Genomic DNA, 27,989 nt, shown 5'->3' on the forward strand with positions numbered 1-27,989 from the left:
TGCAAAGTTGCCTTTTTTTTGTCTTTACTGTTGTTTTGTAAACTCGAATGAATTCTATCCGCTGGTTGTCCTGAGAAGGGTAAAAGGTTAAATTGTTCAAATTAACTTACAAAAAAACATTATTTATAACATTGACAATATTTTTACAATAAAAATAAGAATACAGAGAAAGCAAAACCACAGAGAAAAACTTTAAACAATATACAATCTATATCAATCGCAGAGAGTGCAAATCCCCCTGAAGGGCAAAGGCTATACTACAACTTTACGATGTTTTTTTTTTTTTTTTTTACAACATGCTGATGTCAACCTTTTATTAAACATGCTAACTTCAGCTTTTTCCTAAGTTGTGTGGACTATGACCTTGAGGCATTATTGAAAGTGTATTTTATGATCATCTTTACTTATTCTTTACAAACATTCCTATTCCATATGACTGAAGGTTTTTTTCTACAAACTGTAAAGTCTTTAATCTGTACAAATGTTAACATATGTTCGTGCAGTGGGTGATTTTGTGAAACTTAATGATTTTTAGTGTGATGCCACAGGGTGTCATACTGAAAAAAATAAGTGTGTTGTGCAACTCTTTTAATGCGATATATTACTTGATATGATGTCTTGGCATTTCTTTTCAAGGTCAACTTTGACCTTGGACGTTAACAGTGAAGGTTAAGGTCAAATGCTTTGCCATCCTAGGTGCTCGTGTCCCCCAAGACCTAGTATTTTGTTGTTGTTTCAAGGTGATCCTTACAAAATTTAGGGTAAAACTTTAGGTAGTTTTTACTCATTTTCATTTTTGGTGAAACCCTGACTCGTTTTTCACAAAAATTAAATCAGCAGAGTTGTTAGAAGTATCTACACATGTGAAAACTGCAAAAAGCAAGACTGCTGACGTTACAGCCAACAAAAATTTAAGAAATCAATCGAAAAAGAACACTATCATTTCCTAAATGTTGCCCATACAATCGAAGAAAGAATGTTAAAAATAATTTTCAAGATAAAAGACATTTTATGAAAGTTTTTATGAAAAGATTTTGTTTTTTGGAAAATAAATGCATGTGTTTATGAATGACAGTAAAAATGTTTGGATTTCTGTCGTGTTTTAATGTAATAATAGCACTCATATTGCTGTTATTATTATCAGGGTTAATATTTTGGGGTGCTGGAATGTCTCGTGCCTGGCAGTCGAGGGAAGGACGTTTGCACCAGGAGCTACATGTGACAGGACATACTACTCTATTTATAACATCTGAGTGCAAGGGCCCAGTCTGACATATGCAAGGGCAGATGGACATCGTAGCTTAACTATTCCTGCAGGAAAACGCAAAGCTACCTCGAAAATTGGATGATTTAAAAAAATAAATAAATAAATCTGCATTAGGTAAGCCTCTGTATATTTTACTAAAGCACATTTAACATAATATAGTGTGGTTATACAGCTCTTGGTTATGGATACTGCTGGTAAGATATTCTGCAGTATTGACCCACAATAGTTTATATTCTGATAATATTAATTATGACAAAAAAGTAATACTAATGGTATTTTACTGTTACTTAAACAAAACCACAGAAAATGGCAAATGTATTGTGTTTGACACATTGAGGCCTATCATAATCATTTTTGAGATTTTCCCTATGTTGAAAAGGCAAAACAAACCCAATGTAGATGTTTGTTAAGTTCATATGTTGTTCCCTGACACTGGGCAGCTGATTTGTTTTCATATCAGATTATATGACCTGTTTTTAAAGATCAGGGCCCTGGAGTATTTTGGGGTTTGTTATGGAGCTTGTGACTAAGGTGCTTTGGTGTTAGTTTGCCACTCTGAAGTCTCGCTCATTCATCAAACTTTAATCTGAGAAAGCTTTGCCCTCTACACAACGGCTTCCTTTAATGACAGGTGATTATAAGCAATGTTAAGCCTAAGACAAATGCACATGCTCTATATTTAACTCAAATGTGTTGATGTAACCATATCTGCTACCAAAGATACCAAGAATGAATTGTTATGCATCACTCAAAGCCACTTTAGTTAAGCTTATGCAAAAAAAAAAAAAATCTGTTTAAGTATAAATATATTTTCTTCTTTTTTTAGATTGAGGAGCATGTGAATTGTCAGAATGGATGATTTAGATCACAGTATTCACATTGCAGAGGATGACTGGACAAGCTTCTATGAGGAGAGTGAGGAGTGCAGTCTGCAGCAGCCTTCACTTGCCTGCCTTGATGATGCCAGCCTCACAGATTCAGAGGATTCGGGAAACCTAAGCTCAGCTGTCAGCCAAAGCCAGCAAGACTCACAGCAGAATCCTGATAATGACAAAGATGGAGATACAAGCAACACAGCAGAATGCACTGAAGAACAAAGCTCTAATTTGTCAGTGCCACTTAATCAGCCGGAGGATGCTGCAACAAAATCTGAAGAGGACTCTGAAGTATATCCTAAATGTCCTGCACCAGTCCCAGAGGAGACAGGTTACAGCGCTACAAACACTCTGCAAACTGAGCTACTGAATAAATCAGAACATCTGACAAAAGATGGAGAAGTGCAGCCAGAGAGTGAACCGCTTTCTTGTCACCAAACAGGATTAAATGTGAACGAGCCAGACACGACAGAGAGGGCTGTAAAGGAAGATGTAAGGAGTGTTTCTGCAAGAGCAGAGAAAGAACGCTGGTTTGTGACAGTGAACGATAATCCCGCACGATGGCGAGCACGTCCCACCTCTGTAAAAAAAAAACAAAGACAAAAAAAACCCTTTGAGAGACGTCATGCGTGCAACACCACTCAGGAGAACTCACCTGAAAGTGGTGTAAAGTTAGAGATGAATGAAAATAAACCTGCATCTCAGGGAAGAAGGGAATCTAAATCAAACCAAAACCAAAAATCAGGCAGCAACCCAAATTATGAACACAACGTGGAGGTAGGAGTCATTTCAGAATCATCACAAGCGGCTTTAATATCTGATGAAGAAGACAATTTTCCATCACTCAAACAAAATATTCTTAAGCCAATGATGAAGAGAAGCAAAAGTGAACCAGACAGCTCAGCTTTGATGGCACAAGACCCACTCACGCATTCACAGATGGAGAATGAGGAGTGCGATGAGCTTGAAGACAGTGCTGAGTTCCTCTCCGTTTACAGTTATGATTCAGAAAGCTATTTGTCAGCAGCTGAATCAGTGGAGGAAGCTCAGCATCCTCCTCAACACCCAGAAATGTGCCGCTCGTTATCTTTGACATCCGGCTGCCAAAAAAAAGATGCTGACTCTACACAGGACAGACAAATGCATTCTTCTTTTCCCACCAATGTGTCAGCTGCCAGCTGTAAAGTTTATGAAGGTACCGGTGCTGTGCCTTCCCCGATGCATCCATCTGCCAACCAAAGAAATACAAGCATGCCAGATCATATCCCCCCATGTGAAAATGAAACACACAGCTTGATACTCTTGGACACACCTGGAGCCCAAAGACACAAAATCAATCTTTCAGTACCTGGTTTCTCTAAGGAAGAACAGCCCTCCCCTCTCTGTGTTCCTGATGTAACAGTAAAACCTTGCTCTGAGGAAGACTGCCCAGAAACATATGCCAAAGCTGAGGGTCACAGTCGACCCGTGTACGCCATCTCTGCTTTTTGGGATGAAATGGAAAAATTGACAATAAATGACATTTTGCAGCTCAGAATGAATAGAGGCTCCTCACCTAGAGAAACAGGAGAAGCCACGACACCAAATGTAGATGAATCCCCAACAATTCATGACCCTCTGGTTGACACTGTGGAGTATAATTTGTCTTGCAGCACTCCCGTGGATATTTCAGACACAGCAGACTCAGACTATTTTACGCAGGCCGATGAATCTAAGCCAGACCAATCAAGCTGTGAGTTTTCCACCTCAGATTTTGAAGAGGAGTACTGGCAGTTTGTTGGCGCCAGCAGGAACCCCAGCCCTGACCCTCACAGAAAAAACAAGCACAGCAGGAGTGACTCTCCATTCTTCTCAAACGATGAGTCCACATGCTCCGAAGGCAGAGAGACGCCTGTGCCTTTAGAGGACTTTGCAGGGCAGTGTTTTCACAGCCAGAAGCCCCACACTTTGTCCTCAAGCACACTTGCATTGCCTAGACAGTTAACCAAAAGTAAAAGTATGCAGAATATACAAACTCTCAACAGAAAGAATGCATCTTTGCCTGCTTTACTTGGTAATGATGAAAGTAGTCTGTTTTTTAGCAGATGTCAGTCTTTGGCAGAAAACACTGCTTTTAAACTAAGTGACAGCCTGGAAACACAAATTCCTCTGTCTTTTCTATCCAGCACAGACTTTCTTGATTACCAAATATCGTACCCAGAGGTGTTTGAATACTTTTTCACAGAGGATAAAGTAAACTCTGACTCCAGGCACTTCACTGTTTATGATCCAAAAGACATCTCCGTGCCTCCTGTCTTTGACTATGCTCTTTGTTCATGTAGAGATGAAATGTCTTTCTCTCCTCTTCACTGCAACGAGGAGAAACCCATCCCCATTTTCTCTTGTTCTCATCCTACCGTCAGAGAACTCACACTGCCCAAGGTGGGCAGTGGGTTTGCACTCAATGTTTTCTTGAGTGCAAACTCTGATGAAGTGGATGCCATCTCTCCCCTGAGAATTGTGTCTCATTCTTTCATTCAGGCCCACCAACATGGATCCACAGTAGAAGCAGCCGTGGGTGGATCTGCCAGCTGGAAAAGTTTACTGCCGATAAGAAAAATTCACTTCCATGATAAAGGGAGCATATGGTGCAGAGGATCTGGTGACTGGGTGTTTCCAGTTGACTTCGAGAAGATACCCAGCAGGAGAGAAGATCCAGGGGCACCGGTGCTGAGTGTGGGAAGGGTCTCCCCGGCGTCCTCGCAGCTGTTTAGAGAGCTAGAAGAGCAACATTTCATTTTGGAAACTATACAGACAACAAGTAAACATGAGCTTACGTAAAATCAGGAGACATAAATGTAAAAATGCAACATATTCAATTTCACTTTTTGCTCTTACAGGACACCAGGGCATCTTCTCCACACTGAAGCAGTCAGACATGTGTTTAGTCTGCATTGCCTTTGCCTCCTGGGTACTAAGATCCTCTGATCCAGAGGCTGCTGATGCCTGGAAAGCAGGTACGATCATTTCTGAATTTATATTCCTCTATCAGTCATAGTCAGTCGTGATGTTTTTTCCATTACTGTGCTATGTTTCCTGATAAAATTTAGGGTAACAATTTATGATTGGGCACCCTATTCAGTAGTTCATTTTGAAAGTACTGAATAGGCAAATTTTAAGTGATTAGTATTTTTTTTGGTATTTTTGTAGAAAAATAAATTATTTTCCCATCTTCCATCAAGTACACCTTACTCTTGGGGCACAGGCGATGTTATGGAGAGGCTCAACTCTAAGGTACTATATAGATAAGAAGACACTGTACACTCATTTTGATAGTTATGTTTGAATTGTGATTATGAAAAATCACGTTTTTATTTTTTTATGTAAGTTGGTAAGGAAGAACAGACCTTATTGTATTTATATTGGTAAAATAAAAGGCGCAAGATTGATCTTATGATGTAAGGAGGGGAAATATGGTTTGTTTCATAAATTACAATTAAATTGCACACTACTAAAAATTACTTATGCAGTACTTTAAATCACTTACAGTACAAATTGTGTCTCTTTTCCTGTAACATTGTTGAAAGTGAGGCAAAGTTAATCAACTTCATAATATGACCCGCGCCCCAAAAAGCACAGTGTACTTACAACGTAAAGGGAACGTATGGGGAGATATCGTTTTGTACTTAAAATTAATTATAAAGTACTTTGAATTACTTATAGTATAATGTGTGTCTCCTTTTCTGTAAGCTACCCAAAATTTAAGCAATACATAAAAGTACCTAGGCATTACTTACATTTATTTACAATTATTAGTTTTTCCCTGTAACATACCTGAAGTTATGCAATACTTACAATTACTCTTGAACTATAAATTACTTACGTTATTTACAATCTAATTATTTATTTTTTTCCTTTAAACACTTGATTTGTACCCCCTTATTCTAGTGTACCTACTTTTAAGTATTTGTAGGCAAATTTAATCACGTTCCATTTTCAAATCAAATACACTGAAATTCCATTTAGTTACTAGAGAATTGCATCTTTAGTTGTAGGCTTTATTATGAAGTTTTGGCAATTTTAGTAAGGAAAATAACTTTTGCCTTAAAACATTAAACATTTTCCCTGTCACATGTTTGTGTATTAGGTGAGCAAACATGAAAAGTTGAAATTCAAAATAACCATGGAAATCTTTTTCAGCTCTACTAGCAAATCTGAGTGCACTATCAGCTATCCGGTACCTGCGGCAGTATGTGAAGAAGAGGAATCCTCAACCTGAATTCTGATATGTACATACAAAACAAACTACTTCCAGCCATTCTCACTTGGGTCCATGGATAAAAAGAAATCCACTGTATTTATATTTTGCAAAATTTCTACAGTTAAAGTGCATACACAAAGTTTAAAGCTGCAGCCCGGCATGAATTGAGAGAAATTAAAGTTGTTTCCAGCCTCAGTTGTTCTGGTGCAATTTTTAGGTCAAGTATGGACAAAGATGACAAAGATATTCAGAATTTATAGCTTCAGTGTGAAAAAACAACAATGCAGTTTAGAGCCACAAAGCAGAGATTTTACAGCGATATCAGGCATTTTAATGTTTTATTAACTTCAGTGTGTCACTTCTGGGTAGGTCTGTGTTGATACAAGGACCATAACTAGACATTTTAGATTTGCTCACCACCTTCCACTTTGAATGTCTTGTTGTGCTAAAACACACAGCTGCATAATGTCAGAGCAGCTTAATTTTGACCAGATGGAGAGTGTAAGTGGTTGTCTGTGTGGAGGAAGAAAGGTTTTGCTGTATGTTGTAGGGAAAGGTTAAATAGGTGACAGAAAAGCTTTGAATACAAACGGTGGCTTGCAAATGTCTTTGTTTGAGAGAATCTTAAGACAAAGTCACGTCTGTGTATGATTGCACACTGTGTGATTTAAGAGGTGTTTAGAGGGGATCTTTTTCAAACATTTTCCACAAGATGAAATTATTCAGCTGAATAAGGTTAACTCAGCTTATTATTGTATAAAGATGTGAAAAATCCTGGGTAAATTAAAATAAATAAACTGGTTTAGTGTCAAAATTGTTTGTTTTCTTCTTGCCTTTGTTATCAGGTAGGGGGGCACAGAGGCACAAGTGGGGAGATGTTGGTTTAAAATGATTAAAAAGTCAGGGCAAGATCTCCTATGATGATGTCACATCCTGCGGGTGTACAAATTTCAAGCTAAACGAATTTCTCATTAGTACCTTCAACAAAACACAAAAGACAACAATTTATGTTTAGTTGGTTTTAGTGTCTCAAATTTATCTTGTTGCTCTTGTGAAATGACAATTTTGTTCAAAGATTTTCATGTAAATGGTTGTTGTCAAAACACTTCATGTGATTTGCTTTTAGTGCCACAAATGATTAAATGCAATCAAATCAAGAATGAGAGCCTTTTCCTCTGTCTGAACACAAGCTGAACTTCACAACCTCCAGAAATGTAAAATTAGCTGCAGAATGGTTGTGCTAAGACATTTTCACACATGCACATCAGCCCTGGTGGAGCTGTATGCGAGATTGGCAATTTTGTGACACACTGGATTGGACTCTAGATGGATTATAACGTGCCAACTCCCTAGAAGGTGTCTGAGGGAACACAGTAAGAGAATTAACTGCCTTAACCAAAGTGAGTATTTCAAGTACTGAAAATTAATGTGGACCATTTTCTGTTTTTGTAACATGTGTCAGCATTGGGGGACAATAAGCTCATGAAAACAGGAGCTCCCATTGAACTGTCACAATAGTGTTCCCTCTACTATACTTTTAGTGTCTCTTTGGGAAAAAGGAAGAGCAGGAAATGCAAATAGGACATGGTGTCAATTCAGAAATATTTATTGAAATAAATATGTCATGGATACACTTTCATATCATGTCACATAAATACTGAATTTGGGCAGTTCTTTTTAAAAATGTTCAAGCTGAAGTTTCGATCCAATTAAGTTGTTCTCATTAAAACTGTAAATACGCTTTCCTAATAAAATCAATTAAAACACTGTCTGTAAAGACAGATCATGGTCCAATTATAGTCACTGCAACTAATAATACTATATACTGTTTTTAGCTTATGACTTACTTTTGTGCTGGATCAAGGGTCGAGTGTTCACAACTACTGTTATATCAACTCGCTCATATAGGTACAATCTCAAAAATGAGTGAATAAAAGCTTCGGTTATAGTGTGAAAAGATATCTTGATATATAAAACTTTCGGATTTAAACAAATATTTAGCAGATTTAGGAGTACATACAACCTCTACTATGCTTTCAAAGGCTAAACACCACAATGCAACTTGCTACTCTAGTTTGGTGAAAACTGAAGACTGAGTCATGCTAGGTTATTACAATCATCCACACATTGATTTAAATGTCATTCTGTACAAGGAAATCTTTTAGAAATCATTACAGAGATAGTTATAGTTGACACCAAAGTCAGTCTGTTTTCATATCCTTTATAAGAGCTGAATTTTAGCTCATTTTTAAGTGACTGCATAACAAACAAGTTTTTTAGAGTCACTTTAAATCTCACATAAGAGTCAGAATAATAATATTATTATTAATAATGCTATTATTATCAGTGTTGAATATTATAATAATAAAGTAGTATAAATTTTCTAGTGATATGAAAATCTCAGACGGACTTTGACAGTCGCATTAAGTGCTGAACAAGGAATGCACATAAAGATCCACAAATATTTTTCTAAAATATATTAAAACAAACAAAAATGACACAAAATATTCTCTTACAGTTTCAAAAGTACACAGTATTGGGTAAAAGTTTAGAGTTTCAGGGCATGCACCTCCTTGGACTCAAGATGGCTTGTCACCTTCTTTCTTCAGACGGCTTTTGACAAACAGAAAAAGAGTTAGATGGTGCAATGATGTGTAACAATTGTCATGAGTTCCCCTGAGCAGTGTTGACTGCATGTTGGACATTTTGGCAAATAATGTAAAAGTACCACTGAAAAGTACCATTTCAATTTGTACCTTGCGTAGTTAAATGGTCAAACGTGATTTCAGATAGAGCATTTTATTATTCAAATTACTAAAGTGACTGAATAGAGAGCGCTCACCTGTAATAATCCTCCTGACCTGGTAGAGGGCCTCCATGCAGGTGATGCCCGTGCAGCCACTGCTGCTCCATTGCCATCCTTTGCAGCTCTGCAGACTGAGCGTGCATGGCCTGAAGCTGATGAGCTGCAGACATCGGAGGAATTGGGCCCTGCAGCTCTCGTGGATACGCTGCTCCTTTTCAAATTTAAACAAGGTCACAGTGAACCAGTGGAACTTAGAAATGAGTCAAGATGTGGTCTGTGACTGAGTACATTAAAGACTACAAACCAAATAGTGGGTGGCGCAACATCTCATGATCATGAGGAAGATCGCTAAGTAAAGGGTTGGGGATTGGGCCTGCAGGGAAAGGGAATCGGGCCAAACGTGGTCCTGTTGCCAGAGGATCCACTAGTGGATGAGGGCTTGAGCCTGTTTGAAGAAAAAAGAAAGACCTATTGTAAAAAGCTAAAGTAATATTAAGACCTTGATATGTTGAATACTGCTGAATAATTAACTTCACCTTGACCGAGGGGGTCCTGTTGGTGCAGGTGGAGGTGGGAGTGAATGTGAGAGTGTTGGTGATGATGGGGTGTAACATTAAGCATCTGCAGCCTGGCAGCAGGATCAGTCGCCACTGAAGCCATCCTCTCAGCGTGAAGCCGCTCTGCAGTAAGTCGCTCAGCGTAAGTCAGCTCCGGGCGCAGCTGAGGTGCCGCCAACACCATTCTTTCACGCTCTAGGTGGTTCAGCCCAGGATGGAACGGCGCAAAGGGATGTGGGGGCCCAGGTATGTGAGGAAGACCTAATGGCCCATGTCTTGCAAAGTGCTCCATAGGGTTCGCAGCAGGGTGCAAGGTTTCCAGGTCTGGGGGTTTGACCTCAAAGCCAGGCTTCATCCTCTCGCGTAACTCCCTCTCTCTGAGGTTCCTCAGCTCACGCTCTCTGAGGCTAGGCTCAGCACTGTACAGGCCAGGCATGTGATAGGCCAGCAAAGGGTCACCAGGGGTCAGGGACACATAGAAAGGATGGTTGCGGTTGGTGGGAGACATGACATGGGGTCGGGCGTATTCGCTTAGGGTTCGCAGGGCAGGTGTGTCTGGGCCAATGTAGGGAGGAACGGCTGCTACTGTGGTGGGCGGCTGCTCAAAGGAGGGGCGTCCGTGGCCTTGAGCCACCATTTGAGCCTCACTCATACGACTGTCATGAGAGGAGCTGGATGCTCTCTGTAAGCAAATGAGAGATAACTGTTGACATGTTTTATGTAACAAAAAAGGGAAAAATGAAATTAAAAGAATACTGCACTTACAGCACTTCTGTCGGCCTCCCTTTCTCGCTCTCTCTCTCTGTCCTTCTCCCTTTCCCGTTCTTGTCGAGCACTGAGCTCAGCTTCTCTCCTGGCCTTTTCCACAGCTTCCTCTCTTTTCTTGGCCAGCTTGGAGGATGGCAGTGGAGTAAAGAAAAGGTCTGTCCTGGCACACGAGTTGTAGCCACGATCCAAGTGCTTGATAAACCTGAAATATTTAACAGATATGCATTTATGAGCACTGAGTATCAGCTTCATGTGCACAAAACTGCATTACAAATCATTCAAAAAGTTTAGCTTTTATATTATAGACGCAAAGTCTAATGAAATTTAGACAACACTCTCATTTAATGTTGATTTGCTTGCAAAAATATCTATTTTTAGTTTGTTCTTTAAATGAAGCATTGAGATTTTTCTTCACTTAACCTGAAACTCATTTATGTATGTTTATTAAATTACTCTCAGCTATTAAGAAACTTTATCAAGAACCAGTATTACAACATTGTTTATGCTCATCACTTATCTGGAAATGAAAATAAAAGTAGACGTTATGATTTTGATCTAAGTCTCCCAATACAAAGAGCTTCAGACACATTAGTAGATTTAAAAGCCTGGTGAAACATTTGAAGGGCATTTTGGATCAACTTAAGTTCTAGTCGAAGAATGAATCATTTTGTGTGAACTTCCAGACTAGCTGAGGGGTTGGTGTGAGTTTATTATCCTGCCAATTATGGTGTTTTCAATTTTTTTGTCACGCTTTACAACAAATTAATAATATCAAAATATAAATTTTGACTGGAGACAAACAGAAATACATCCAGTCAACTTGAGGTATTTTCTTTTCACATCTTTTGGGACTGGTGGAAAAGCAAAATGTGCTGCAAACTGGCCCACGGTTAAAGCAGCTACTGTAACAGTAGTTCCCATGACTACTTGTATATGAAAAGTGTGACTTGTATTGATACATAAAATTACCACCACAGTCTACAGTCCATTTCAGCTGCATTGTTCAGCTCTTTGACTCTGCTCCAATACTTTCACTCTTTTAGGTGTCATTGCTCTCACACATCTTTTTGTTTAAAGCTTCAAGAATCGGTGTAAAGAACAATAAAATATAAAACTTAAGAAAAAATACTGCCATCTTGAGATCACAGAGACTTACATCACACAGACTCTCACACACCCTTTGCACTGGACTTTGATTTTTATCTCAGCTACGCTCCTGCATAGTTTAACAAGTGCATCATACTGAGTTGTGATGCTATTTGCTGACACAAACACACTGAAAAGATGAAAACAATACCAGCTATTGTATTGTGGCTGGTAAAAATTCACTGCACACTGATTGCCCAGGACAAAAAATATCAGACAAGCAAGTTCAGAGAGGAGATAATGAGCCTAGTGGAGAATTTCTCAGCTGAGTAAAGATGAGATATACTTTATTGTTCTCAGACATTTCTCGGACAGAAGTGCTGAACGCGAAAGGGAAACATATTTTTCTCACAGGTCAAAACATCTTTTAAAAGGAGAAAAAAAATGCTGGACTGACATTTCTTGGGTGATTTTACTGCACCTGTCAAGTAAAACCTGGATTGTTTTTTTGCAATTTTACATAAATACTGACTTTAAAAAAACAAACAAACAAACAAACAAACATACCGTGCAGACTGACTGGCATGACTTGCCATGTTGACAATGGTTGGCTCTGGTGAGGGGCTTCGAGGTGGAGACGGTGGGCTCTCAGCCTCCTCCATCTCATCAAGAGGCTCCTCTTTAACCTGAACTTGTGAACCTCCTGCAGCGCTGCCAGACGAAGGTCTCAGAGGAAGAGATTGGAATGATGGCTGAAGGCTCGGTACAGGGCCAATAGCAGCGGGTGTTACAGAAGTGAGGGGGTGTGAGGCTGCAGCAGGTGAGTAAGAGGAAGTCATGTTTTTTCCAGAGTTTGTCTGCACCTGAGAGATCACTGGAAGCTGGCCTGGAAGTGAATGCACAGGCAAAGGTTGTGGCATAAGCTGAAGAGGTGGAGGGGGAGCACCTGGAGGATGCTGATTGGGCAAGGAATTGAGAGGCTTTAGAGCAGGAGGCGGCGGAAGATTAGAGGGCATCTGGGGGAAAGGTGTAGCAGACTGATGGGGAAGCTGTTTGTGTGAAGGTGGAATAGGAGTAGTGGGAGGAGGCTTGACTTGAGGACCAGGAAGAGGAGGCTGGTGGAGCTGACCATCCCTAAAGAAGGATGGGGGTCGTTGGGGGGGCAAAGGTGATGGACCATGCAGCTGCAAAGGCTGCGCAGAGTTGAGAGTGGATGGGATCTGAAATGCAGGAGGAACAGGAGACTCCTGTTCCAATGATGATGGCAGAGCAGGTGGACCGGAAATACAGTGAGGGGTGGGCTGTGCACGGCTATTTGTGCCCACTGTGGCAGCTGACTGGCCAGTGGCGGCCTGAGGGGGATCTGGAGAGGGAGGAGGGGGGCTCTGAGCTGGATCCGCAGAGGGTATGCTTTGCAGTAGCTGGGGAGTGATAGGCTGTGACGGGAGGGCTTGGGGGACCGGTGTGTCAGCTAACACAGCAGTGGGGGCAACCGGCTCTGATGGAACACCGTTGGGCTGGGCAGATGAGTCAGAATCACTCTCGTTGCCCTGCTGAGGGCTGGGAATGCTGGGAGAAGAGCTTCGGTTGTCTTGATCGATGTCTTTGGTGTCACTGCTGCCATCGTCCTGAGCACTGCGGCTCTCTGAAGAGCTTTCCTCCTCGACCTCACCCTCACCCTCTGAACGCGAGCTCTGTGGATCCTGGAGGAACACACACACACACACACACCAAAAACCCTGGTTCATATTGTACTTAAAAGTGAATTCATGTCTACAGTAACTGTGTTTTTATTTGTCTTATCAGCTGGAATGAAGTCAAATTGTTCCTTTACACTATACTGAATAACAACAGGTTTAGTTTGCAATAAGTGCTCATGTGCTCTCACCTGTGTCTTTGGCCTTTTAGGTGTTACTTTCTCAGGCTCATCGGGCTCCTGAGCAGCACTTTCCCGTACACGTTTTGCTGACTTTTGTGACGTGACCTCCTCTTTTATCCTCTGCAGAGGACAAAAATGTCATTACTCTCCACAAATTAGATGACTCCAACCGACAGAACTATACACACATCGTAATGCTGTGCACACAGCTGTTTAAATATTAGCTTTGGTAAAAGACCGAAGGTTGAGGCACACAACGATGTGTGCTGCAGGTAAAGTTTCTGGGCTGCCTTTCCTCATCACAGCCATCCCTCAAGACTCTCTCCATTTAAAGCAATGCATTATCAGGGACTGTAACATCTAATCCTTTTCCTGAAAAATTATGTGGTTGTCAAGGCAAAAAGAAAAAAAAAACCCACACTCCACTGTCTGGCAGCAACCAAACTGACCCACAAACAACCAAGCTAGTATCACAAGATAATTCCAAACAGGTCCAACAAGTATACAAATAGGTAATCATGCTCTACCTTGTTTGTTTTCTTTGTGGAGTCGTTCTTAGTATCTGTGGAAGACGATCTCAAAGAATTGGAGATGGATCCACTCGGGGAGGGCTGGTTACTGGACTGCTGATCCTCACTGGTCGGGGAGCCTGTAAGCCTTCTGTGGCCACTTCGTAACGATGATAACTGCTTTAAAAACAAAACAGAACACACATTTAATATTGTTAAAACCCAAAACAAGGATGACAAGTATCCCTTACTCGCAAAACCTGCAAAGAGGTGAAGCAAGACTTAAAGCTATGAAATCAAATTTAATTGTAATCTAATGTCATTGGTAATAGTGAGTGTGTGGCTGATCTGCCAGCCTCACGCTTACAGGTGCTCTGCTACGCCGTGTCCTCATGGCATGCTTGCTGTTCACTTCTTCCTCCACTTTAACAGGTTTAAACATGAACGGAGCGCTTCCTGACTTTGGGGCTGACGGCAGACATCCGTGTTTGTTTTCATAAGTACGACAACTTGTACACAGCAAAGGGTTGCCTCTCCCACCCTGGTGCCAATCCTTAGAAGCTGTAACAAGAAAAATGGCTTTAGGTACAAGTTTCACTGTTAACTGTTTAAAAACAGCTTTCTTTCTTTATCAGCCACTGTTCTAAAACTAAAACTCACTTGTTGTGCCACAATGACTGCAGCTCTTGCTTTCCTGTTCACTGTCTTCACTATCAAGATCATCATCACTGGCAGAACTTGCATCCACTACAAGAAAACAAACAAACATGCCAAAAACAGCTTAGACCAACACAAAGTCCCGCTCATAGGACTGCCAAACCTCTGGATTTTACAATTATCCCTCCATTCAACAGACTTGGGAACACCTTTACAAAGAAGCTTATGAGGATTACCTGAATAATTTCGAGACTGTGCGTTCAAAGGAGAAGCTGCAGATCGGGTTTTTGCTTTGCGAGAGGACGGCTGCCTGCGCTGCTGTCGGTAAGCTCTGGTTCCTGCGGCCTCTGGTGTTTTCTTCCAGTGGTAATAGAAAGTGATCAGTTCTCCCTGATGACAAGAACACAGATAGTCATGTTATGACTGTCATGTTATGGCTTTCTGATCAAAGATGTGACAACAGTGACATGTTACAATCATTATAAATTGCTTTGTCTGCAAAAACATAATGTGAAATTACAGTCTTTTTGCTGGGGAGAAAGTCTTTCCGAATGCGGAAGAAATTTTTGCCATATTGTCTCAAGCCTTTGATGAAGCGTTTCTGTAGGGAGCAACAGAAAGGAAGCAAAACAAATTGAATGATATTCAGGCAGAACACTATTACAGACAGGAGCTTTCAATAAACATGCAATTGATTTACCTTGTAAAACTACTGATCTGCTTTTTAAAACATGTAGCTGTTACAGACGCAATGCTACTGCAGAGATGCATCATATTAGAATCTATCTGGAGAACCATTTAAGATGCAGGCAAACTGCCCAAATAATAATAAAACTAAATACATCTACACTACCTGCAAATACTAAATGTGTTAAATATATTTAAACCCTTTAGAAACTGTATAAGTTTGCACAAAGATCTAAAAAACCTTTAATGCCATATAACTAAAAAAAAAAAAAAAAAAGGCTCTCACCACGTCGTCTCCCGACCAACACTTTTCAATAAGTTTTGGCAGAGGCTTCTTAACAAGACGCTGGAGAGCTTTTGCTGCATCATAGTGACTTGCATGAAGCTAAAATTGTAAAAAAAATTGTGGATTTTAATACATCTGCAATAAATGGTGCTGGAAAATAACAATATGACTCAAGTTCTTCCTCATACCATGTTCAGAGCATTGAGTGTGGTGTCATCACGGGAGGCTGCTAAACATCCATCTTCTGTGGATCCACCATCACACATCCCTGCAAACGCCGCCATGCTCCTTGAAAATAAACAGAAGTATTTATGTTAACAAGCGAAACCAATGCTGAAGGGGTACCTTTACTCTTTCTTAGTTTGGCATTACTTTTCATATGAAGCTATGTTACCTGCTTACATGATATTTAATAAATCAGGCAAAAAATAAAGGAGAGAACAGCAATGCAGCTTAAGAGCAAGAAAAGCAACATTTATATCATTGGAGCACTATTTTTTTTAACTGACAGGTACCGACGAATGAAAAATGTCGCTGAAATGCTGAATACCAACAAACCACCAACACACCCAACTGTAAGGCCAGATTAGATACAGCAGTATTCACTAAATCACTGCATCACCGCCTCAATATTTTCTAACTTTAACATAATCGCAGCAAAAAACTCAAAACAAAAAGCTGAACTGACTCAAATCTACTGCAACCAACCAGAAAAAAAAATTATCTAACAACAATAGCGAAACCAAGAGTGGTTCTATGTTGCATGTACTTCCTCATCTGTAACACTTTCCTGATGACTGTGTCAAAAGTGGGCCGGTAAGACTGGCTCTCTTTGCCTTTTAGTATTTTTACACCAATAATGGTACGTACTGCCAAAACACATTAAAGGTTACATAACAGTTTTAGATTATTTTGTAATCAAAAAGTTACATCTGTATTTAGCTGTTCAGTAAAGCCACTGAGTTATTTACTATTAGATGTTATTGTAAATTATGTTAATCTGAATTTCTGAAGAAATTTTATACATGCAATTTTTTTTTCATTTGCAAAAGGTGCCAAGACTTCCACTTACCTAGCAGCTCTGAGGTACATGAGAAGGTCACAGTCATTGACCCCAGGCGTCCACATGAGCTCCTCACTCTCTGTTTGAGTTTGCAAACCAGGCGCAGGCCGCGGCTGCAGCTCTGGGAGCTTGGCCTGCAGTGCAACAAACGAAAGGCCAAAACCACAGCAATTAAATAATCAGTACAAGGGGACAACAAAAGCAAAACTTACAAAGAAAAAGCTACAAAAACACATTATTAGCATGTGTATGAAGTAAATAATGGTTAGAGGTTTTTCTGGTTATCAAATAGGTTTAGCAAGCTGAGTTACATAATAGGATTTTCATGAAGAAACTGGAATGTAACATTAGCTATGAAAGAAACATTTACAAGGGATGCATGTATATCTTCCTTTAATTCACACAGGCTCAAATATATAAATATTTTATTTATTTGTTATTAGTCCTTTATTTATCCAGGTAAATATCTCATTGAGATGAAAAATCTCATTTCCAAGAGAGACCTGGCTCTTGGCAGTGCTGACAAAGCCGAAGCCTATTAACTTGATTGACAACTGGTAGTTTCTCTTTGCCACCTTAAAAAGGATTTGTTTGACAGCACTCATTGGACTAACCAATACCTAGAACAATGAGAAAGTCCAAGGAACTCAAGATCTAAGGAATATATATATATATATAAACACACACACACACACACAAAAGAGCAGAATAATACAAACAAAAGAAATCACTGGAAACAGCTGTGGTTATCATACAAATTGGTGCAGCCCTACTAATAACAAAAAGTTGTGAAACTGCAAACCTGTGCCAGTCCCTGCAGGTTTGAAAGACACATGTTTAGCTACATTGTTCAGAAAACACCTCCTAATCTCAACAAGTCTTGTGGAACTGACTGTACAGTGAGTCTAGTAGCTGGTGCATTTCTTAATTATAGTTTATTTATAAAAATAAATAAATAAAATAAAGCAGCTACCTGATGACTTGGCCCCACTCTGATCTCTCCCTGTGTGCTGTTTAGGCTCCTGAAATTACAGAAGAAAAACAAAAAACAGGCAGCATTACATTTCTACACCAGAGCAAATTAAACTCAATTGTTTTAATTAAATGCAGTCTGAAATGCATACACATGTATTTAACAGGTAATTAGCGCTGTGCAGTATGTAGTCAGGCACAAGATCAATATTTGCATGTAACTTGTCAGTGCAGCTTCCCTCACACAGACTACACAGTGATTTCAGCAGTGCGATAACATCCCGCCCCTCCGCCTCTGTGGGCCAATCTCAGCCGTGAGCCGCGACGTTTCCTTATATTACATGAATGAAATCCGACGCTACAGCCATCGCAAAACCCTGTCAATCAATCATACATGAGCTGCTAATTTCTACGGACACCATTACGAGAACAGTGTGTGCTACTTTTGGAGATCAGACTGACAGTAAACCCTACCCTGCCTAGTTAACCTAAGCATTCCATAATAAATATCAACATTAGCATGCCTAACATTTTGACACCGATTAGCAGTCTCTCATGTAAATACATGCCTCACGGGAATTCCACAGCCGATTCAATAAATGTTTGCAAACTCTACCTAAGGTTAATCCAATTTACTGACATTATTTACACGATAGCTGCAGAAATAACTGTGCCCAGAAAAGCGTTTTGACAAGCCCGTGCCATTAGCTGCTAACTAGACAGTAGCGTTGCGCTGTTATTTTGGCTAGCTTGTTAGCCAGGCACGAACTTCGTGACCACTGACACTCCGACTATTTCACACAAGCTGCTCTCAAAGTAACGCGGGGAAACACTAAAACACATATTTCAAGACAACTAAAGAATGCGACGTAAATGAAGGCGGCGAGTTAATGAAGTTACCTCCGCGGACTGAACAGGTCGTCCATGTCGAAGGATGTTTGGATGTGGCTTGTTGACACTACGCAGCGCAGTCAGCGGGCGATACACACAAACTATGCGAATCCCCTATTACATGGCTATTCAAAATGGAGGCGGTGTAGTGGAGGGACTCGCTCTATTTTTTTTCCCTGTGCAATGACCTCAGCAGCCACAGCTAACACTTCAAAGTTGCCTGGGTGTACATAACTGAGCATGTGCCGCGGATCAGCAGCAAGCAGCGCAAACGAAACCGAGGCTTTATGATCATAATCACCACCCCCAGCAGCTGCTGCTACCGCTGCTGCACAGGCAGCCATGAATCAAACAACACACCATACTGTGTGTACTGCTGCGGTTATTAGACAGCATTTTGAAACACATCACACCACACTGACCGCCACCTACACAAGCTGTGATTTAGACAATACACTTAATGCGGTTCAGCTTTTTTGTTGACACATTTGCTTTGAGTTCACCACAAACAGAAGTAAACAAAATAACCATTAAATATTATTATTAATTGTCAATAATAATAATATTAATATATAATGTAACAATAACGTTAAAAAATAAATCATTATTATTATTATTATTATTAGTTTGCACACACTCTTCATGGGAATGACTGTCATGGTAATATGGACTTTTAATGATTTGTATAAACTGCCTTTTTCTCGCGCTCTCTCCAGGGTCAAATACTGTACGGCAAACATTTTTAATGTCTATTTAAAAAAAACAAAAACAAGAATTGGGTGCAAAATTTAGAATTTATTTTGGATTTTCTTTAATCCACACAGGGTCAATAGTACACACACAAACATGCACTTAAATCTTTTATTAGGTGGTGCTGAAGGTTCTTTCATCGACATCTAATTAATGATCAAAACTGACTACAAGTAATAAGTTTCTTTTTGCCAGTCGCTGGACTGAACAATACTCAGATCTGAACGATAGGAAATCCAATGAACTCAGTGGACATCTAAGAAGAATTGTAGAACCATTTCTAAACTGCAGATTCCAGGATCTTCATTACAAACATCTGTACATAAGTATAACAACGATGTGTTAACACTTTTGCAAATATCTGGAGGAAGACCTAAAGTGTCACCCTCAGATGACAGGAAGTTGTTTGAGATATTCAGGAAGAACCCAGAAACCATCAGGGCTCATTGGAAATTGATGGAATACCATCAATAGGCAGCCAATGTAAGTCAGAGAGCACTGGAGCAATGGAGGCAAAAACTTTCTAGTTCTGTTTAGGAGATGAGCCGCTGTATTCTGAACATCTGTTATCATTGGAGGTGAGCGAGTTGGAGTCCAGAGTAGAGCGATTTACAATAATCTAATCTGGAGGTCACAAAGGCATGGATACGTTTTTCAAGGTCTTTGTACGGTATTAAACGTTTGACATTAGACATTTGGCGCAATTGGAAGAAGCCAGATTTAACCACAGAGGAAACCTGTTTATCCAGCTTAAATGAACTATCCAGGCAAACACCTAGATTACTTACAGTGTCTGTAAGAAAGCAAACAAAGGGACCAAATCGGGCAGCTAGCCGATCTCGTGGACTGTGACTATAAAACACCATAATCTCAGTTTTCTTCTCATTTAAAATGAGAGAATTGGCAGACAGCCACTCTGTGACCTGTTTCAAGCAGTCAGACAAACGATTCAATGAAGCTGGCAGGTCAAAAGATAATTGGAAATAGATTTGAATGTTGTCAGCAGGCCCCCTTATTTAGAGGTAGAGTCATCTCATTTTCCAAATAGCTTCATTGTTTTTAATTTAACTGCTGACCCCCCCCCCCCAAAAAAAAAGCTGTGTACAAGCCAAACATCTGGAAAGATACTATGAAGATCACATTGTGTAGGCATCTTAAAAATTGTAACAGTAAAATATGTAACATATGCACAATAAAAAGAAATAATCACAATGTATTGTGTCAACTCCAGCAGATTTCAATAATTATTTTACTCCACAAAAAGAGAGAAACTTAAGATGGAAGAAAACTTTATTGTAGAGTCAGAGTTCAAGTAGTTTCAGGTAGTTCTCTATTCAGTATTACAGCAGGTTTTATGTGAGTAGTTCTACATTTATCCTTATTGCTGAAATGTATTTTCATTTATTAGCAAACAAGTTACTGTGCATTTGTGTGCATGCACATATTTGTAAAGTCTTCGCCCCTTTACTCTATCACTGGTTTTCTGAAGTTTTTTCCAGCAAAGCGAGCCTTGTCTCCCAAATCCTCTTCAATTCTGTAGTGAGAGACTCAAAATTAGTTCTGCTCTTTAAATTAGTAAGAGGTCTTTTCATCACACTTAACATTTGATACAAAATTTACTTTCAATTAACTTTTAAATTTACTGTTGCCATCTTGACTGTAAAAAGCCGTTGTGATGACGATGGGTGGGTCTCACTTTTAAGCTGCATGCTCATTGGCCAGTGAGTGTGCTGGTTCATATCACAAATAATGACCCAAGACAAGTGACTGAATGCATAAACTCAGCGGAAAGATGTTTATAGAGGTCAAAACACTGACTTCTGTAAACACACTAAAGCCATTTTCCCATAGACTTCTATAGGAGCAGAAATATTTTTTGCAACCACAACTAGCGCCACCTACTGGCCTTATGATAGAATCCAGGCTTAACCTCCTAGGACCTGGGATCCACATATGTGGACATCATATTTTGGGTTGTCTAGACCAAAATACTACATTTTGCTCTAACAAGGGCCTGAAATCCACTTACAAGGACATTATACTGCCATTGTTCTATCAAAATTTAAAGCAAATGTCCTCATATGTGGATCTCATTTTTCTCAGAAACAAAAATCAGGTAAAAACAAATGAAAAACAAACACGTAATCCTTTGTTTTTACATTAATCAGGTCCCAAACAACTCAAATAGCAAAGAGGAATTAAAAATGCATGCCATGAAAGAGTTCGGGTCTTAGGAGGTTAAAGCACTTGTTCATGTTTTACACTTTTTATGCTCATTTCAGGAAAGCATGATAACACTTGTGAGTTGAGTAAAGCTCACCTGAGAATCTGGTTGTATTTGGCCAAACGCTCAGAGCGGCAAGGAGCTCCGGTCTTGATCTGAGTGTGTCAAAGCATTGTTTATTTTAGCATTTATAATACATTTGCTCAAGTTGTATTATTATAATTAGGATGGACTTTCATTTATATACTGCTTTTCTACTCTTCTCAAAGTGCTTTAAAGTCAGATTTAACCATACATTCATACAGTGCTTTATTCTATACATTGCAAGCACGTCATCTATCTAAAATCCACATCCAGTTTAGGAACACCAATTCCCTTCTCACAGATACGATGCGGCATTTGGATTCTAGACAAACAAGTGTCATTTTTTTATGTTCTAAAAAGTCGAAGCTTTACATCAAGTATTACCTGTCCAGTGCATAAGCCGACCACCAAATCTGCAATGAAGGTGTCTTCAGTTTCACCAGATCGATGGCTCACCATCACACCCCAGCCGTTCTGCTGGGCCATCTTACACCTGCGGAGAGCAACGAGATTTTCCTTAAATTCTACATGGATGATGCAATTCCAACAATTCATGATTCTTTTCTCACTCTTTTCACTTTCTTCTTCATCCCTCCTCTCTTCTTTGCATTTTAAGGTCTACCAATGACGTTATCATTCGATTGCTCTGGTTAGCATTAGCTTGTAGCATCATCAGCACTGTCACCAGATTAAAGCTTAGTTGGGATATTTGGGCAAGACTTTTAGGGTTTCCATGAAATGAAACATGTTGGGAAGATTTGATTACACTTACAGTACTTACAGTTACTTATAGTAACCAAGGGCATAAACACATGTATACTGAAGAGAGAGAGAAACCCATAGAACCATGTCACGAAAGGTTGTCCTACTTACTTAAACAAAGAAATTATTTTATATACTTTGCTGTACCGACAAAGTGATCATGATACATATTTCACGCAAAATGAAGCAAAAAGTTTTTTGTAAAGTGACATATAAAGTGTCCTCAACTCAAGTAACATTACAGTCACGTCACTCATACCTTAAAATCTAATACTTATATAAACATTTGTATGAGTTTCAAAGGTTCACTTACGCCCTCATGGATTCAGTAACTGTGCCAATCTGATTGACTTTAAGCAGCAGACAGTTGCAGGCCATCTCCTCCACAGCCTTGCTGATGCGATTAGGGTTAGTCACAGTCAGATCATCGCCAACAACCTGGATGTCAGTGCTGCCAGTGAAGTTGGTCCAGGCTGCCCAGTCATCCTGGTCAAATGGATCCTCAATGGACACCACTGGAAGGACAGTTAAACAACATTACTATGCCTTGAGATACTTTAAAACCTAATAAGTCCAAGACTTATTAAAAGAAGTCCTACAAGACAAGAAACACCAACAACACAATCTGATTGTTGCACTTCTGCAATTACATTCAATAGAGGAATATTAGAAATGTAGCTTTAAGTTATTAAGTTAATTGATTTTATTGGAATTTTTAAGTAGTAAGAAAGAGGCCAACATCCAGCAACCATTGCTGCTGTATACAAATGGCACATTCAGTCAATGCAAATTTATCAAATCCACATTTAACTGATCATTAGGAAAAAAAATCTAATTATTTGAGTTCATCTGAAAACTGTTGTGCTAATTATAGAAGCAAAAACGATGCTTTACTTTAAAATGACTACTTACAACTCGGATTATTTGCAAAAAATAGACAGTTTCGGGATTTTACCTGGATAATCCTTCACGAAGCTCATGTAGAGATCAGCCAACTCGTCGGGTGTGATGTAACGACTCGGGTCATCAGGTGACTTGAAATCCAGGTCATATTTTCCATCCCTGTAGAATTCAGATGCTGCCACATCCATGCCAATCACAACCTCATCTGTGTACCCTGCTTTAGCAATGGCCTCCTTCAGCAACTCCAGAGCTGCAAGGTTAAACATCACATATGAACAAACGTGTTCATTATTTGTTACTGAAAGAATATTCCCGTATAACTTGTGTGTAACTTCTTTTACACGACATTATAGATTTAATAAGACACAACAGAAATACATCCTTAGCACAAATGTTTACCTTCCTGATTTTCCAGAATATTTGGAGCAAAGCCACCTTCGTCACCCACATTAGTGGCATCCTGGCCATATTTCTTCTTGATGACATTCTTGAGATTGTGGTAAACCTCGGCTCCAATGCGCATGGCTTCTTTGAAGGTGCTAGCCCCGATGGGCAGGATCATGAACTCCTGCATGGCAAGCTTGTTGCCTGCATGAGAGCCACCGTTGATCACATTGAAGGCCTGATGAATGCAGAGAATGGAAAAATAAGGCTTGTTAGAATTATAATAAGACGTTTACTGAAAGGTCAACTGAATGAAGACAGGCCAGCAAATTTATGCCATCAGATAAACAAAGTCTCACCGGCACAGGCAAGATGACCTCTGGGTTTTCTGCAAGGTCAGCAATATGGCGATACAAGGGGACTTCTTTCTCTGCTGCACCAGCTTTGCAAACAGCCAGAGACACACCTAGGATGGCGTTTGCTCCAAACTTGGCTGTTAGTTGAAAATGAACAAAAAACATAATGTATATAAATATTTCAAATGTAATAATATTGCATTAGTAATAAAAAAAAAATCAGGGTGAACCACCTTGATTCGTCTCACATTGAAGTAAATGGATCTAATTTGACAGTAAACGCTTAATGACAATCATCTTTAAAGGTGCAATATGTATAACATACTCGTCGAAAAATGTCACTGTTTTTTCATAACAGCATGCAAACAGCCTCTTCAGATCCTATTTCTTGCAAAATTTTGGTCGTTTTTTTTTTTTTTTTTAAATTGTTGCTGGGTTCACACCCCGAGTTCCTTTTCCTAGCCCCTAGGACTGCAGGATGCCAGTAGCCAGAGCAGAGGACATTATAAGATGGGTATACTACATTTTAATAAGTGTTGCGGAGCATCTGGTGACATAGAGAGCAGGATGATTTCTAGTTTGTGTCGCAGCTATAACACGATGCATGAGGGGAAGAATAAACCTACCATTACTGAATTTCCTCAGTGAGGGACAATAAAGGATATTTCCATTCTATTCTATGCTCGCTACATAATCCTCCAATCCAGTGGTCATTTGCAAAGGTCTTAAACCGCTGTTGCATTAACCTTTTATGGGCACCTTTCTTTAAACTCGACTGATAACAGGTTAAAATAAAAGGTTCTTTTTAATGTAATTTTGGACTGAGGGGACAAAGACTGCACATTCACTCACTACTCCATCTTAAACACAGCATTTGAAAACCTTTTAGTGCAACTAGAAGAAAACAAAACTGTTCTCATTGGAACAATTTTGCAATTCTGCTGATTAGATGCTTCATTTGTTTAACATCACCATTAAAGGTATGAGAAATCTGTCATCAAGCAGACATTTATGAAGACTATGCTGTAGTGTACATAATAGTACAGATGCTTCTGTCACTTACATTTGTTCTCTGTGCCATCCATGTCAATCATCATCTGGTCAATTCTCTCTTGCTCAACCACAGACACATCCTGAGCAGACAGTAAGATTCACATTAGCATTTCATCATCGATGGAAATCCTTCCAAAGGTTACTTAGCATACATATTAGAAAATGCAGACACTAAATGATCTTACTTGGCCAACAAGTGCAGGAGCAATGGTTGAATTAATGTGCTCTACAGCCTGTGAGACTCCTGTGAAGGACACATTAGAGATTATTTTTTCTAAATATTATGGGCAACCCTTGCAATCTCAATATTAAAGCCATAGATTTAGCAGAACGTGCAACTTTTGATTCTAAAATTCATACTTTGACACAAAGAAAGAGATGTTTGCGTAATTCACTCTGTTACTTCCCGTAGTCAGTGTTTTAGCAGCTATGTTAAAATCAACATGCAAATCATCAATACTGAAATGACAGCATGCTTTACAGGCAGCCCACCATGCACACTGATCGACTATTAAATGGACACCTTTTTATTTTAAATTAGAAGGACAGGCAATGGGAACTCACTAACCCTTTCATATCTGGCAAAGAGAACAAGAGAGAGAGAATGGCGAGTTGTGATAACTCATAGAAAGACAAAGAAGAAATACAAAAGTCAATATTTAAAGTATTTTTCTTAAAAAATGAATTATACTTTAAGTAATAAAGCTTCTTTATTAAAAACCAAACATGTTTCAACAATTTCATGAAATTAAATAAAGGAAATGTGTACAAACCTTTCCCAAGGTAGCGAGACTTGTCGTTGTCCCTGAGCTCCAAGGCTTCATAGATTCCTGTAGATGCCCCGCTTGGTACAGCGGCCCTAAACAAGCCTGGGAAAGGTACATGCAAACAGAAGCATGACAGAAGAATAAAAAATGGCTAAATAATAATAAAACAAACAAAAGAAAACGTGCATAGATAACCACATCTTAAGGACAATTTAGGTAATGAACATTATTTTAACTACAAAAAACAAAAACCGGCCCAGATGGCACATTTAGGCCTACCCTTGTCAGTGTAAAGGTCAACCTCTACCGTGGGGTTACCACGAGAGTCGAAGATCTCTCTGGCGTGGATCTTAACGATGGACATGGTGCAGGACCTTGAGAAGAAACAGAGCTGCACTTGTTAATATCGGACAAAAAAATAAAAGCTGTTGTAAATGTAATAAACATACAACAAAAAATAATATGTACGTTTCTATTTGAATTATTAAAACATGTCTCCCATACCTCTTTCACTCTCTCCCCTCTGCGAAGCTCTCAAACAAAAATATCCTGACCTAGCTGCAAGCTTAAGAGCGCCAACATGCATGCTAGTATGCTAATTGGATTAGGCCTCCTCATCTGATTAATCACATGGCAGCTGGAAATGGTTGTGTCTGTCACAGCAAGGTTGAGCTTCCAGTTACAGTTTGTTTGTGTTGATGCAGAAAAACATGAAGGATTTCAAGGTTTTCATGAAGAGTAACAATGCTAACAATGCTATCGTGATTACACTGACTCCTTTTTTGTGCCAATACTACCCACATGACTAGACATGTTCAGTAATCTTTTCCATTTGCTTAACAGATAAATAAGCCAAAACATAATGAGGATTGCTAGAAACCCAGTAAAGAAAAACAGAAAACACCAAAACAACAACAAAACATTAGAGAAACAGCTCCCCAATGTTATCCAATTCTCTTAGTAGGAACAGAAGCGGCAACTCTGAGAAGTCCTCCGTTCTTGCTGTCTGTGCCTTAGGATAACAGGGTATCTATGCCCACTGATCTGCCACTGCCAGTTATTCCTGATGAGATGGGTTTTTAAGTTGTTTTTTGTGGACTCATCTTCAAATAGCAATATCTAGAGACACACTTAAATCTTTGTAAGTCAAATATCTGCCGCAGTGTCTTCAGGAATATGCAATTTCAAAAGTGTAGCAGAATTTCAAAAGCATGCTCTGAGGCTTGAAAATTCATTCATTGAAGCATAAAGGTCTAAGATCTAAAGGCTTATGCAGCAGGGTCTGATAAAGACTTCATAATGGATTTGCATTATCTGATTTGCTTAATAAACTGTTCCATGACCTGGATGACTGAGAACCTCTGCAGACTTCATGAAAAATAATGCAGAATAAAGGTGGTCATACTAAATATTGACTTTCAAGCTTATTAGAATTGCACAAAGCCGTTTTTATCTTATGTACCGTGTGTCCAAGCATGCTCCAAATAAATCACTGCCACCATTTTATAGAGAAATATTTTTTAAAAGGCTATAAACACTATATTTGATTTTTTTTTGGCAAAGAATATTGATATTTAATTAGCGTGAATATATAAATATTTTTACATTTTAACACCTTTTCTTACATGACTTCCATTAATGCAAAATATAATGATTGTAAAGGGACACATACTCAAGGAAATCTGAGCTTAAGCTTAAAAGTTGGCATTGTGAAATTAAAAACTGAGCAAGTAAAGGTGGTTGAATGGGAAGATACAACCCCTCAGTTAAAGATAAACACATAAATGTAAACTAAACGCAGAATGTATGAATGACTTTTTTTTAAAATATACGGACCTCGATCGTAGCAGCAGCGCTGCTGATGGGGATGATTGACAAATATCAGCTAGCTAAACTTTACAGAGAAAACAAACTATTAAACAAAACCTACCAAAACGGCCAATTACATTAATTAATCGTGGCCCAGAAATAATTACCTTGACAACAGATGCAGAAAACTTTGAGTCTGTGGTAGAGCAGGAGAAAAACTACCGGGTACAGTGGGAGCGAGAAGAGACGAAGAAGAAGAATAGTGCCTATGTGCGTGCTGCTGCCCCTACAGTTTCCAATGTGAACTACAACCCCATCAGCTTCTACAGTAGCCTGTGTAAATCTTGTAGGTAA

The 27,989-nt window shown here is 39.3% G+C and overlaps 3 protein-coding genes across 6 annotated transcripts; 1 reads left to right on the top strand and 2 right to left on the bottom strand.

The window, feature by feature from the left end:
* Nucleotides 1-1,262: 1,262 nt before the first annotated feature.
* perm1b (PPARGC1 and ESRR induced regulator, muscle 1b) lies at nucleotides 1,263-7,542 on the top strand. Its single transcript, XM_006783487.3, has 4 exons — nucleotides 1,263-1,381; nucleotides 2,094-4,942; nucleotides 5,022-5,138; nucleotides 6,322-7,542. The coding sequence occupies exons 2-4, from the start codon at nucleotides 2,119-2,121 to the stop codon at nucleotides 6,405-6,407; spliced, it is 3,027 nt and encodes a 1,008-aa protein (XP_006783550.2). The 5' UTR covers nucleotides 1,263-1,381; nucleotides 2,094-2,118; the 3' UTR covers nucleotides 6,408-7,542.
* A 430-nt stretch (nucleotides 7,543-7,972) lies between these two features.
* rereb (arginine-glutamic acid dipeptide (RE) repeats b) lies at nucleotides 7,973-18,805 on the bottom strand. Of its 3 annotated transcripts, none has more exons than XM_006783304.3 (17): nucleotides 18,553-18,805; nucleotides 17,654-17,702; nucleotides 16,690-16,814; nucleotides 15,806-15,905; nucleotides 15,618-15,716; nucleotides 15,165-15,245; nucleotides 14,881-15,034; nucleotides 14,648-14,734; nucleotides 14,355-14,548; nucleotides 14,006-14,164; nucleotides 13,488-13,598; nucleotides 12,167-13,302; nucleotides 10,511-10,715; nucleotides 9,725-10,427; nucleotides 9,493-9,633; nucleotides 9,225-9,399; nucleotides 7,973-8,995 (listed from the first exon to the last, which is right to left on the bottom strand). In XM_006783304.3, the coding sequence occupies exons 1-17, from the start codon at nucleotides 18,576-18,578 to the stop codon at nucleotides 8,962-8,964; spliced, it is 3,579 nt and encodes a 1,192-aa protein (XP_006783367.2). In that variant the 5' UTR covers nucleotides 18,579-18,805; the 3' UTR covers nucleotides 7,973-8,961. The 3 variants fall into 3 exon arrangements, with proteins under 3 accessions (XP_006783367.2, XP_006783368.2, XP_006783366.2); XM_006783305.3 differs by having other exon boundaries at nucleotides 9,225-9,393; nucleotides 14,006-14,167; XM_006783303.3 differs by having other exon boundaries at nucleotides 14,006-14,167; nucleotides 18,553-18,804.
* Nucleotides 18,806-20,565: 1,760 nt separating this feature from the next.
* Nucleotides 20,566-27,891, bottom strand: eno1b (enolase 1b, (alpha)). Of its 2 annotated transcripts, none has more exons than XM_006783302.2 (12): nucleotides 27,803-27,891; nucleotides 26,106-26,200; nucleotides 25,833-25,928; nucleotides 25,245-25,303; nucleotides 25,070-25,139; nucleotides 24,010-24,143; nucleotides 23,666-23,888; nucleotides 23,319-23,516; nucleotides 22,677-22,878; nucleotides 21,986-22,094; nucleotides 21,614-21,672; nucleotides 20,566-20,827 (listed from the first exon to the last, which is right to left on the bottom strand). In XM_006783302.2, the coding sequence occupies exons 2-12, from the start codon at nucleotides 26,188-26,190 to the stop codon at nucleotides 20,758-20,760; spliced, it is 1,305 nt and encodes a 434-aa protein (XP_006783365.1). In that variant the 5' UTR covers nucleotides 26,191-26,200; nucleotides 27,803-27,891; the 3' UTR covers nucleotides 20,566-20,757. The 2 variants fall into 2 exon arrangements, with proteins under 2 accessions (XP_006783365.1, XP_006783364.1); XM_006783301.3 differs by lacking the exon at nucleotides 27,803-27,891 and adding an exon at nucleotides 26,331-26,599.
* Between the last annotated feature and the right edge of the window lie 98 nt (nucleotides 27,892-27,989).

Source organism: Neolamprologus brichardi, chromosome 5 (assembly GCF_056152115.1).
Source record: "Neolamprologus brichardi isolate AB-2024 chromosome 5, ASM5615211v1, whole genome shotgun sequence".
Classification (NCBI taxonomy): Eukaryota; Metazoa; Chordata; class Actinopteri; order Cichliformes; family Cichlidae; genus Neolamprologus; species Neolamprologus brichardi.